General features: G+C 44.2%; 1 protein-coding gene across 2 annotated transcripts; it reads left to right on the top strand.

Annotated features, from left to right (window-relative positions):
* Nucleotides 1–5,166: 5,166 nt before the first annotated feature.
* On the top strand, nucleotides 5,167–11,174 carry ZBTB14 (zinc finger and BTB domain containing 14). Of its 2 annotated transcripts, XM_054284879.1 has the most exons (3): nucleotides 5,167–5,225; nucleotides 7,374–7,442; nucleotides 7,841–11,174. In XM_054284879.1, exons 2-3 carry the CDS (start codon nucleotides 7,440–7,442, stop codon nucleotides 9,182–9,184), a joined length of 1,347 nt encoding a protein of 448 aa, XP_054140854.1. In that variant the 5' UTR covers nucleotides 5,167–5,225; nucleotides 7,374–7,439; the 3' UTR covers nucleotides 9,185–11,174. The 2 variants fall into 2 exon arrangements, with proteins under 2 accessions (XP_054140854.1, XP_054140853.1); XM_054284878.1 differs by lacking the exon at nucleotides 5,167–5,225 and having other exon boundaries at nucleotides 7,367–7,442.
* Nucleotides 11,175–13,554: the final 2,380 nt, after the last annotated feature.

Below are 13,554 nucleotides of genomic sequence, written 5' to 3'. Positions count from 1 at the left end.
CACATCTGTTCAGTGCTCTCTTTCCATTGGGTGCTGTGAATAACAGTAGACACTGCTATTCACTAAAGTCTCTACCTGTAGCATTTCTTAGCTTCAGCACCAGACTGCAGGATCACAACTGAACCAGGAAGGAAGGAATCAGGTAAGAAGACAAGGGCACAAAAGTAAGGAAACACAGAGAGAACACCATGGGGAAGGAAGAAAAAGTGAAATTTCATTATAAATGCACTTGGCACTTGGCATTGGAAAGTGGCATCGATCCTTCTTCACTCACTGTCCATATGGTTCTAATCAAATAAGGGTATCAGCAAAGTCAAGGAATTGGGCCAAGAGTAAGGTAAGTGTCAGCGAAGGAGAAAAAAAAAAAAGGGAAAAATAGAAGGATGAGTGAGATATAGGGGAGAAATAGATAAAAATACTGAAGAAATAGAGTCCAAACCCCAAAACATGAATAGAAATATACCCTAAAAGGGGTAGGGAGAATAAGGATGGGACATGGAGACAGAGAGGATACTAACAGGGACAGTAATAGGGTGTGTGTAATTATGCAAAGTACAGCTAGACCTGACTAGACTATGGGATGACTCGTGCATGCACAGAGTGTGAACTGCCATGCTCACACAGCCACATCTTTTTATTTTCCACAATTCTTGACAATCATCTGTCTCCAGGCATTACTATACATGACTGTAGATAAACACACCATAGCAGTAGTAGTAGCATTAATTGGTAAGAAAAGCATATCATCAAAATTCTCATCTACTTAGAATACAACAGTATTAAGTAAGATTTTACAAATCAGGTTCTCTTGACAGGACTTGTGTCCCTTCAGGCATTGGTGCAAACTGCAAGCTCCAAGTGCTGTTCAGTCATTCGGAGGGTGGCGTGGCCTCTCACCACCCATTTGTACAGCTTAGCCAGGGGCTGTGCCACCAACCTCCATCATCTATGCTCTGCTCCTCCCCAGTTGTCTCTACTATTTCCTCTTTCATGGGGATACTTGAAAATACAGGCACGAGTAAGTGATGCGAAAACATGACTAACTCACACGCAAATTTCTGCCGGGAAATTTGCCAGGTTGCTATGGGAAACACACACTGCAAGGAGCATCTGCTCCCCGACTTCCCTCCTCTGTCCTAACACATTCACTTACACTCTCAGGAGGCTTTGCTGTCCTTGCTGACGCACAGAAATATACTAACAGGGTCTATGATTCCCTTTCACAAATACTGGATGATTTGTATCTTCACCTTCTTTTGTGCACTCAGCCTGACAAGAAATCTGACCAATGGAAAATCTGTGTCCTTGTATGATGCTCAATTCTGCAAGACCAAGATATAATCTCAACACATGAAAATGACCATAATACCATGATGTTTCTATTGTCGTTTGGAAGTCACACAGACATAAACCTAACCATTTCAAACACACAGAAATCCACACTTAATACATACTTTACACCAGTCATCACTTAGAAAGTATTAGATAGAAGCTTCACTCTTCCCTGCATGCCATCTCTAAAGCCTCATGCATGGTTACATGAAGTGGCACTTGTCGTTCTTCCCTCCTGTTACACAATTTTCTAAACAAAACAAGCACATCCTACAAAGGACTCTTTTCCCTTACAGATATCCCTGCAGTCCAAACAGTCTGGAAACAACCTGTTGGTCCAACATATCCACAGCATCTACAGTCTAGTTCATCAGATAGGAAAACAGCAGAATTATTTCAAAGCTTAAATGTTAATCTGTGCTAGCTGGGTAAAGGATAATTTAATAGGAAGAGTGTTTCAGTCCACATGTGATTCAAACACTTTTTTCTGCAGGATGGTATTTTCCAGTAAATTGAAAAAAATACTTGATTTTGGCAACTGACATAACTACACATATTAGCCCACAGACAAGCTAGTGGAGATGTGTTGGGTTTCATTCTTATGCTTCACCTTCAACAATACATATTTTCAATCCCAGGTCTTTTCATCCAGAATTTTTGTGGCATTTACCTTTTGTCTCTTGTTTCCAAAACCTAGTGCAACATTCATATGTAATGAAAAATATTACATACTCTACTGGGTTTGTGTGACAACCTTTTGGTAGTGGGGAGGAAAACAGAGGTAACTTCTGTGAAAAGCACTAGAAGCTTCCCCTGTGTCTGACAGAACCAATGCCAGAAGAATCCAAGACAGATTCGCTGCTGACCAAGGCTGAGCCCATCATTGAGGGAGGTAGTGCCTCTGGGATAGCACAGTTAAGAAGTGAGGGCAAAACCTGTGCAACAGAGAGACAGGAGGGAGAATACATGAAGGAAGCAGCTGTGCAAACACCAAGGTAGGTGAAGAAGAAGGGGAAGGAGGTGCTCAGCACTGGAGCAGAGATTTCCCCTGTTGGGCAGCCCGTGGTGAGGCAGTTGGTTGCCCTGCAGCCCATGGAGGTTCATGGCGCAGCAAATATTCACCTGTAGCCCATGGAGAACCCCCAGCTGGAGCTGGAAGAATCCTAAATGAAGCTGTGACCCTGTGGGAAACCCTCACTGGAGCAGCCTTTTGGCACTTGTAGACCCATGGAGAGAGGAGCCCACACTGGAGCATGTCTGCTGACAGGACTTGTGACCCTGTAAGGGACCCACACTGGAGCCATCTGTACCTAAATGACTGCATCCCATGGAAGGGATCCCACGCTGGAGCAGTTTGTGAAGAACTGCAGCTCATGGGGAGCATGCTGAAGTTTATTGAGGCCTGTCACCTGTGGAAGGGATCCCATGCTGGAACGGAAAAGAGTTTGAGGAGTTCTCTCCCTGAGAAGGAATTAGCAGCAGAGGCAATGTGTGAACTGACCCCAGCCCCCATTCCCCTCAGCAGCTGGCAGGGAGAAAGAAGAAAGGAGAGAAATTGGGAATGAAGTTAAGCCTGGGGAGAAAGGAGAGGTGGAGGAAGGAGGTTTTAAGTTTCAGCTTTTATTTCTCTACTTGAATTTGACTGGTAATAAATTAAAATGATTTCCTCAAGTGGAGACTGTTTTGTCCGTAGCAGTAATTGGTGAGTGGCCTCCCCCCTACCCTTATATCTCAATACATGTGCCTTCCAACAGACCTTCTCTCCCCTGCTCAGCTGACCCTGGCTTTGGTGGGCACCAGGCATCCAGCCAGAGTCAACCCACCACACACAGTTAGATAGTAACAAAGATTTTTATTTTTTTATATTATTCTCCACAATCCATAGTTACTGAATCTGGATATTGAACATATGCTTCCCCTATTTTAGTATCTCAGTGGGAGCTACTAATGATACAATTTGAAACACACAGAAACACACATTCAGCAGCAGCCTCAGATACAGAAAAGCAGAGAGAAAAAATGGATAGCTGTAACTTTTGTAACCTTTTTTCCATGACTAGTTTAATTCTGATTACCCACAGCAGAACCTGGCCCTAAAAGCTAGGCATATCCACACTGTCAGCCACAGACAGAGCAAGAAGATAGTGCCAATGAAATGAAGTGGTGTCATTTGCTGGTCAGTGAGGTAAACCAGCAGCTATGTGTTTCTCAAGAGCAATAAGGCTATTGCAGGAGTGTTTGGGACACTGTCAAAGAAAGAAATAGCACATTGTGTAATTTTAAAAGGGAAGCTCCTTCCAAAGTGGAGAGGTCTTTTACAGGATTCAGAAATACTTCAAAGCCTTCATGCAATCATCGAATGGTTTGGGTTGGAAGGGAACTTAAAGATCATCCAGTTCCAACCCCCTTGCCATGGGCAGGGACACTTTCCACGGGACCAGGTTGCTCAGAGCCCCATTCAACCTGGCCTTGAGCTCTACAAGGAATGGGGCACCCACAGCTTCTCTGGGCAACCTGTTCCAGTGCCCCATCACCCTCACAAAGAAAAATGTCTTCCCTATATTCAACCCAAATATCCCCTCTGTTTGAACCCATTACTCCTAGTCTTATTTAAGATGGTTAATTCTGCCTTTTGATGTAAATTACCAATGTTACTACAAAAACAAGCCTGGAAGTTCTGACAGCGCAGGCAAAATAGGGACTTAATTTCATTATATTTAATAGGGCGTGGGGAAAAATTATTTTAAAACCCCAGCAAAACAAAGCGATCTAGCTGGACCAAAACCTAGTACATATGTCAGTGCATTACACAGAAAACCTCTCAGAAAATAGCCCAGGAAGGCGAAGGAGTTATCAACCCAATGAAAAAGGTCAATTTGTTGCTCCCAGGAGATGACTCTACTATTCCAGTGACTTTAATTCGCTGTACTTTCCAACACAAGTACTTACCGAGTTTTTCCCAAGCAGACATGCTGCATTTCACACTAGCAGAAGCACTGTAAGGTTTTATTCATGTACAACTGATCCCAGTGAAAGCTGTGCCATCCGAGCAGCATCTCATGAGATGCTTTTTGGAAGGAAAACCGGAGGTGGGAGATGAGCAGTGCAACAAAAGCCTTTATTCCTTCCTAGCGATCGCATTATGCCTTTTAAAATCCAACCCCTCGAGTATTGGCACCAGGGAGCGCGGGCGGGTGTGGGTGGGCAGAGCCGTTCCGCTCTCGGTGGCGGGCAAGGGACACACCAGGGGCAGCATCGCTCCCGCACCGAGCGCCGCCGCCGCCCCTCCGCGGGCACGCGCGGGCGCGCCCCCGAGCGCCGCCCAACGGCCGCGCGGGTCCCGCCGAGCCCGGCTCGGGGCCGAGCCCGCGCCGCGCTCGCCGCCGTGCGCCGCCTGGCGGGGGGAGGCCGTGCCCGCGCCCCGGGCTCGCACACGCGGCGGGCGCAGGCGCGGCGGGAACGGCCGCGGCCCGCGCGCCCCCGCGGCCCGAGCCGCGCGTCCCCCGGAGCGGGGGGAGGGCGATGGGAACTGGCGCGCCGCAGGCCCCGCTGCTCCCCCCTCCCCGCCGCCCCAGCCTCCTCCTCCTCCGCGCTCCCCGGGCACAGGCGCGCCCTCCTCTCGCACCGCGCATGCACGCACCCCCCGCGCCCCCCCTCCCCGAGCGCGCGCGCGCGCGCACTGGAGTGCTCGTGCAGGAGGCGGCGGTGACGGCCGGAGAGACGCGCGCAGGGCCCCCCCCCCCCCAAGACCCCCTCCCCAAATTCCCCCCCCATTCCCTCCCTCCCTCCTTCCCGTCCCTTCCCCCGTCCCCCTCCCGCGCGGCGGCAGTGGCAGCGGCGGCCCCCCCGCGCCCCCCGGGAAGCGCGGCTCCGCGCGCGCGGGCGGGCGGCAGGTAAGCGCGAGCCCTCTCCCCCCTCCTCCCCCGCGCCTCCCGCGCCGCGGCCCGGCCGCCGTTGCGCTGCGCGCGCGCGCGCTCTCCCTCGCACGCCCCCTCCCTCCTCCTCCTCCTCCCCCCCCTCCCTCTGCCATCCCTCCCCCGCTCGCCGCCGCCGTTACAGCCCCGGCAGCGCGCGCTGGGTGAGATGGCGCTGCCGCGGGCGCGCCCGCCGCCTGCAGCCCCGGCGCCGCCGAGCGCCTGCCTCCCGCGGGCGAGGGGAGGGCCAGCGGGAGGGGGAGGAGGAGGAGGAGGAGGAGGAGGAGGAGGAGGAAGAGGACGCGTCCAGCGGCGGATGCGCACGCTGGGACGCGCGGGTCCCGCGCGGCGGCGGTGGCCGCCGCAACAAAGGGGGCGCGCGGCCGCGTCCAGGCGACGGGAGCCGCGCGAGAACCGTTGGAGCGGGGGAGGGAGAGAGGAAGGGAGGCACGGACGGACAGACGGACGGACGAAAGGAGGGAGCGGGGCGCCGTCCCCGCGCAGCCCCGTGAGGCGGCGCGGCGGGAGCGCCGGGCTCGCTCCGGAGAGCCGCCGCCTGGCGCTCGCGGGCGCCCCCGACGCCGGGCCGGGAGCGCGGGCGGCGCGGCAGGGGCCGGGCCGGTCCCCGCCGGGAACCCGCCTGCGCCGCGCCCGCGGGTGCGTGGAGCGGGCGTGCGCCTCCGCGGTCACGGGCACGGCGGCCGCGAGAGCCGGCGCGGGGAGGCACCGAGCGCGTCCCGAGCAGCCCCGCAAACACCTCCGTGCGGCCCTTGCGGAGGTAGCGGCCGTGTAAAAAGCGTGTGGAGGAATAAATCTGAATTGCCCAGTGAAATAAGTAACCAGAGCTAGAAACGCTCTGGGCTAGTGCCTGACCCGCTCCATTCGCAAAGGATTAACTTTGTTCTTTGCCAGTTGCACACCCCTGTGTACTCCGCAGCCCTGTTTTCAGCCAATTACTTCTATAGTTCATTCTCAGTGTCGATAGAATTGCAGCAAAACCGCATACTGTTTAACAGGACGGTGCAATTGCTGCTAGATTATTGCCAGTGACACTTTTTGATGCTTGCTTAAGAAGAAAGCTTTTCCCATCTTGCAAAGAACTCGAAAAAGATCCCATTTAAATAGTTGTTTGCCCTACCATCTTCAATGCTGGACCGATACATTTTCCTGGTCAAGCAGAACCAGACGGCCCATAAATATATACAATATCGCTTTCCAGTTTCATTTCCTTTTGTATATTTCAAATATTTACAGACTTACTATCTAGCTATCTTAAAAATTGATTATTTGGGACTAAAAAGAATTTTGCCTGTCCTTTTTCCCCTTTTTTTTATTTTAATTTTTCTGTGTAGCCAGGGACACTTTAGCGGAGGTACCAGACCAGCAGAGCCAGGTGTTCTCATATCCTGTGAAACACACAGCACCAAGAGTTGCAAACCTGTCACCATAGCTATCATCTGCTTCTGTTTCATATATGGTTACAGAAAAATTAGAATTTAGGGAAGAAATTCCCAGGAGATCTGTGCCAGGTGGCACTGAGTTTGTTCCAAAGTATTAAATTCTCCTCTCCACTGCGTTTCCTACTTTGGTGCAACTAGATGTCAGTTGGGATTAAATAATTTGAAATTATGTGTCTTGCATTATCCTTTTGTTTTCTGGTATCTCCATAGTTTGGAAATGTGATACACTCGTCCCTTTTCCTGGTCCTGGATGGGCATCCATCCCTGTCCCTGGTTTTCTGTCCTTTGGGGTGTTTGGTCTGCTTGCCAGACCCTCTGCTAGGCTGGCTCAGCTCTCTGGTTCAGCAGAAGACTGGTCACCTTCTTGATGGGTTGGTTACTGCGTTAATTGTGGTGATTCCCAGTGAGGTCTTCCAGACCTTTAGATTTAGTGCGAAGTTAAGTAGCAGGAAAGTGGAACCAGGGAAGTGCAGTAGCCATAGGAAAATAAACACATGGAGCTGTCCTCTACAGTTGTCTGTAGTGTTATTGAGAAAATAACTGGGTATTTTAACAATGTATTTTATCTAACTTTAAATAATTGAAAATGCTGTCTTTTAACACTCAAAATAATTTTTGGAATCGATATTGTCACATATTGAAATGTTATTATCTTCTCATCTTTCAGGCTGAAGGTGGCCCATTCTGAGATTAATTTAATAATCATTTGCTTAGAAAACTTCCCGCGTTGTTCATGGTAAGGCTTATATTTGATATTTCAAATATAGTTTATCATGCTGACTTATTTAGAGTATTTCCTACACATTTTTAGTGTTAACATTTCTTTTAGCTATAATAATGGCTTATGAGTTGGATAATACATTTAATGAGAATTGGAGTTTTAAAGAGTAAGTTTTCAATTTTGTAATGAAGATTTGAACAGTTGTAAATTGTGTAACATAAGAAAGACCTTTATACATTCACAATTTTAAAGTCAGTTACAGAGTAATACTTTTACAGTCTAACAGGCTTTTTGTCATCATTTTATGCAAAAAAAAGTTGGGTTTTTTTAAATGATGGGAATTACTTAATCTCTTGGGGTTTTGTGACTTAGACTGCTTTATAAAAGTTACAAAATTTCCTGTTAATTTACAGGAGTTTTTCATCAGTATGTCTGAAACCATTAAATATAATGACGACGATCACAAAACTGTGTTCCTGAAAACATTGAATGAACAACGTTTGGAAGGAGAGTTTTGTGACATCGCTATTGTGGTTGAAGATGTTAAGTTCAGAGCCCATAGGTGTGTGCTTGCTGCCTGCAGTACCTACTTCAAAAAGCTTTTCAAAAAACTTGAAGTTGATAGTTCATCAGTAATAGAAATAGATTTTCTTCGTTCTGATATTTTTGAGGAAGTTCTCAATTACATGTATACTGCAAAGATTTCTGTTAAAAAAGAAGATGTAAACTTGATGATGTCTTCAGGCCAGATCCTTGGTATTCGGTTTCTTGATAAACTCTGCTCTCAAAAACGTGATGTATCTAGTCCTGAAGAAAACACACAGTCCAAGAGCAAGTACTGTCTAAAAATGAACCGTTCTATTGGGGAACCCAATGATACCCAAGATGATGAGGTGGAAGAGATTGGAGATCATGATGACAGTCCATCAGATGTGACAGTAGAAGGCACTCCCCCAAGTCAGGAAGATGGTAAATCACCAACCACTACTCTGAGAGTGCAAGAGGCAATTCTGAAAGAATTGGGAAGTGAAGAAGTTAGAAAAGTAAACTGCTATGGCCAAGAAGTAGAACCTATGGAAACAACGGAATCTAAAGACTTAGGATCTCAGACCCCTCAGGCACTCACATTTAATGATGGCATAAGTGAAGTGAAAGATGAGCAGACACCAGGATGGACCACAGCAGCCGGGGATATGAAGTTTGAGTACTTGCTTTACGGTCACAGGGAACACATTGTATGTCAGGCTTGTGGCAAGACCTTTTCCGATGAAGCGCGTTTGAGAAAACATGAAAAACTACACACTGCAGACAGACCATTTGTTTGTGAAATGTGCACAAAGGGCTTCACCACGCAGGCTCATTTGAAAGAACACTTGAAAATACACACGGGTTACAAGCCTTACAGTTGTGAAGTGTGTGGGAAGTCTTTTATTCGTGCACCAGATCTAAAAAAGCATGAAAGAGTTCACAGTAATGAGAGGCCATTTGCATGCCATATGTGTGATAAAGCTTTCAAGCACAAGTCCCACCTCAAAGACCACGAAAGAAGGCACCGAGGAGAGAAACCTTTTGTCTGCAGTTCCTGCACTAAAGCATTTGCTAAGGCATCTGACCTAAAAAGGCACGAGAACAATATGCACAGTGAAAGAAAGCAAGTTACAGCAGCCAACTCCATCCAGAGTGAAACAGAACAGTTGCAGGCAGCAGCCATGGCTGCTGAAGCAGAGCAACAGTTAGAAACTATAGCCTGTAGTTAAAAACTAAAGTAGGAACTTTATCAGAAATAATATAAGAAATTAAATGGAGCAAAATCTGTTGTTGATATACATTTAGACTGAGAATCTTTTCAAGAAAGCATATTTTTAGAGGATTTGAATGTTACATAGGAATACATAGCATCCCTTGGTTAGGTATGTTAAAACATTTCAGAGATGGGTGTTCTCAGAATGTGAAACAGTTTTGTTGTCACTAGCAGTACAATGCACTAATAACTGCTTTAATTTGAGAATGTGATCAAGTTCTCTGTAGCAGGGATCATCACTGGCCGATACTTTCCTTTATCCAGTATGGAATACTGAATACGATATAAACGTTGCAATCAGTGAGAATCAGTGACTTATGCTTGAAAACGCTGAGATCTCAAAAATCACAAACATGGAAAGAAATTATTTGGTTTTCATAATTCTTAGGCATTGTACCTACAATTTTTATGAGAAGCATACACTGAATCCCTAAGCTTTTTAATTCTGCCTTTTTTCACCTAATGTAGGATGGTACAACAGAGTGTAAAGGAGGATGGTAATCAAAATGAAATTGCTTCTTATTCCATTCCCTCAGATATCCTCCTATTTTTATAAAAGTGGCAAGTTTTAATGAATTACTTGCATTCTTGAAAAAACTGCATTATTCACAGGGATTCTGGCCGGCAAAGCAGAAGTGTCATGGCATTCACCAGTCCCTTCTGTGGGCAAAAATGTCTGCCTCATTTGTTTTTATGTTCACTTTTATACAGGGCCCCAGAGGTGGCACTGGGCCACAAAGGAAAAAGGGTGGAGCATGGAGGAGACGTGCTCCTTACTCAAATCCAGTAAAAATCAGTAAAAGCTGATACAGCCTGAGATGGTTTTTTTATTATGCAACTTCAGGTCACCTAACCTAGCACAGTGAAGGCAGAGGAGTATCTGCAGGAGCAGGTGACCAGGTGTCACTGCCAGACTCCTGAAGCTGCAGCCAAGGGTGTCACATACCTGCCCGCAGGCTCAGCTGGGGTTTGTGTCGTGGCTGATCATACAGCTCATAGGTCCTGTTCAAGTTTAAAAGCTTCCACCTTTTGACACACCACTCCTCATCAAGAGGGGGACTTCAGTGAGTGAGTTCTGTCAGAATTGATCCTGGGTGAGTGTTCACTATTAGTCAGTTGCTTAGTTTTGTTTTTTTTTAACCAGCTGGGGTACATGCTGGTAACAATAGTTAACTCACAGAGTCAAGAAAATAAGTGATCTTTGGATTGCAGTCTGCTACTTGTGGTCATCAAGAGAAGACACAGTAACAGCAGCAATGCAATCCAAAAGTATATCAACCCTTCATTTTAAATTTGTAAATACTACAGCTGTTGTGAAAACTTCATTTGAAGTTAAAATGGGCAAAAAACACACTCGGGCACATGGTTGGTAACATTGGTCACTTGCGATAACTATAGCATATCAAAGTGTTAGACCAGTTTCTGATAAGTTACTGTGTGGTAGATCACATCTTGCTTTTCTAAATAGAAATTTAAAATAGTGGTTTTGGAACTGTTATATGGAACTTCAGTTACTGAGGGGTTTTTATTTGGTCTAGGTTTTTTTTTACAGCTTTGTTTTATTCATGTATTCATCAGGCTAAGCAGTTATCTTTAAATGCCAGTAATTGTTCAAACGCTGGTCTGTAAATAAAACATGACCTTAATATTTTAGAAAATGTAAACTTTGGACCTTTACCAATATATTTTTTTAAAATGTTGCTTCATTTTACATTCAGTAATATTAGTTTGTAAACAAACTATACATTTTGTACCTGTGCAACATCAGAGGATGTGTATTCATTACATTTTATTGGTTCTCTTGAGGAACATGATAAATGACCATTGTTAAAATGTTTTACTGTATATGATCATAGATATAAAGATAGTAGGTCCAAAATAGGATCTACTTTTTTTTTCTAAATATATTCGTCTTGCTATGTTTTCTTATCTGAAATTGTGTGCACTTCTTCCTAGGTAAGTCGGGGTTAAAAAGACTGTACAAAACAGATCTGTTATGATAAGAGCTCAAAAGTGTAAAATGTGAAGAAAGTAAATTTTCTCAAGGTCTGCTATGAAGAATGCAAGAAAACATGAGCATAAATTACAGCAGTAAACAATTACATTTGAAAAAAAAAAAAAGAAAATACTTAAATATGAATCACTAAAAGAGAATGCTTGGGGAGGTACTGCAATCTCCACTAGTGGTAACATTCACGAATGGGTTAGAGAAACATCTATTAGGAGTGGTTTAAATATGGTTCGTTTTGCTTTGAAGCTGAGGGATAAACTCCATAACCTCTCAAGAAGATCCTCATTGGGATTTTTTTTTGGAAAGTAAGAAATAAAAATGGAGCTCACTGGGACAGCATACACTGGAGTGGAAAGACCGAACTCAAGTATTATAGTTAAAGAAAACTGCTTCTGACTTTTGAGCACAAGTGGTCAGGCTGCAAATTTGAGATTGTTATAGAAAAGCAGGCTTGCATGAGAAGACTCACAGTGGAAAGTGTGAGAGCATTGTGTGTTACATCAGAGTAGATTCTGCTTTTGTTACAACTTATAGCTGTAAAAGTTACAGGTGTGGAGGGATGGAGATATCCTTAGCTGTATTTATATTCTTGTTAGAGTGTTCTAAACTAATCTGTATATTCTGAAGGAATGTTAGCCTCTATATTGTGGGGGTGTGTCTGAAGTTCAAGTAAATTTGTCTGCATCTTACAATGCTACTGCTGCCATCTCTCTCCTGTCTGTGCCAGAGGACACCATGCACAAAAGCAGGTGTGCATCACCTCCAAGCCAATGAGGTTTTCCAGCGCAGTGAGCTGTGAGGTATAAGCTGTGTCCATTGAGGAATGGGCACATTTTTATTTTTGCTTAGAAAAGGACAGCAAGTTCTTTTACAGTTTGAGACAGTGGATGAGATTCTCTCCAATTAATGGAAATTTTACTGTTGGTTCTATTGGGGCCAGACTAGACTAACATTCCTTAGAAGGTTTTTTGTTTGGATTTTTTTTTAAGGGAAAAAGGAACAAAATGAACACATTTTGAACCGCAATATCTGCCTAATTTCTCATCCTAATCATATTAGCCATGGGTATGCTGCTGATTATTTGGCACAACTCAGTTTGGAAACTAGAAGTCTCCACTCCTCAGCCCTTCTTTTACATACTACTCTTATCAATATTTTTAAAAATATTGTAAAATTAGGCAAATCACAGTTGAGTGAGTCCTTGTGGGTTTTTTTTTCTGCTTTCATCTTTCAGAAAGATTTAGACCTGGTGATTAGAATTTTAAAGCTTGTTTTGTGAAAAGAAATTCCTCATGCTCACTTCAGTAGCAAAAGTTTGAGGTCAGCTTCTATTTGTTCCAGTAAGCTACAGAATGCTAATTACTTCTCAAAATCTTGCAATTTAGGTAGCCAAACTGGAGTTCTTTTGAAGATTAGGCTTCAGTTTTCTAATGTAGAGATTTCTTTCATGATTCCATTAAATAGGGATACTTTAAATGAATAGAATTGTGTGAAATACAGAATAAAATACCAGATTATGTCAGAAAGTCTACTCTAAAGTTAGAGTATACTTCTAGTGGCAGATTATCTTTTGTTAAGTATTCTATTAATACATACAGCTATGGTGTTGTAGAGAAGACAAAGCATTTATGAAAGAGATTGCATCATCTACTGTGTGCAACAGATTACTTTTCTGAATGTAAGCATTTACAGATAGGTACAGGACAGGATAATTCTGCCCCAACAGTGAAGACAGATCTAAGGAATTTTCATCTTTTTCTGTTAGTCCTTAGATCACAGTAGTGTGCCCAGTCAGCCAGAAATGTGAACATTTCATTAAAAATTCCATTACAGCAGTTGGTCTGTCATTTGTCTTCATATAGATCTAAAACAATTATAGTAACATTCTTATTCATTTCAGAACAGATGGAAGATTTCCATGAATAGATTTGTTAAATATGTGTCATAAGAATTGAGACACCTATTCTCAGGAAGTATTTTTAAATGTAATGCAAGAAATCTGAAATAACTGAATAGCTAAAAATAGTGATTTATACAGTACTGATATGTTTTCCAGTGTTTTTCTCTCCACTGTCCTTCTATATTAGTTTTATTTGCATGCCCTGATCATTTAGATATTTATAGAACTCTGAAAATTGGTGAACTTCAGTGGTTCCAATATGAACAGCAATGTAACTCTTTAAAATAGAAATAATATTTTTGAATCTGGTTAATACATAGTTTTTAATTTACTGGTATTTTTACTATTTAGTAGCTAAGCATCTACTTTTTATGGGTAAACCTGTGGACTGTATAAATAAAGATGTACTACATCT

Source organism: Melozone crissalis, unplaced genomic scaffold (assembly GCF_028551555.1).
Source record: "Melozone crissalis strain CALT ecotype California unplaced genomic scaffold, PUWL_Pcris_2 ptg000042l_1, whole genome shotgun sequence".
NCBI lineage: Eukaryota > Metazoa > Chordata > Aves > Passeriformes > Passerellidae > Melozone > Melozone crissalis.
This window is presented reverse-complemented; position numbering and strand designations above follow the sequence as displayed.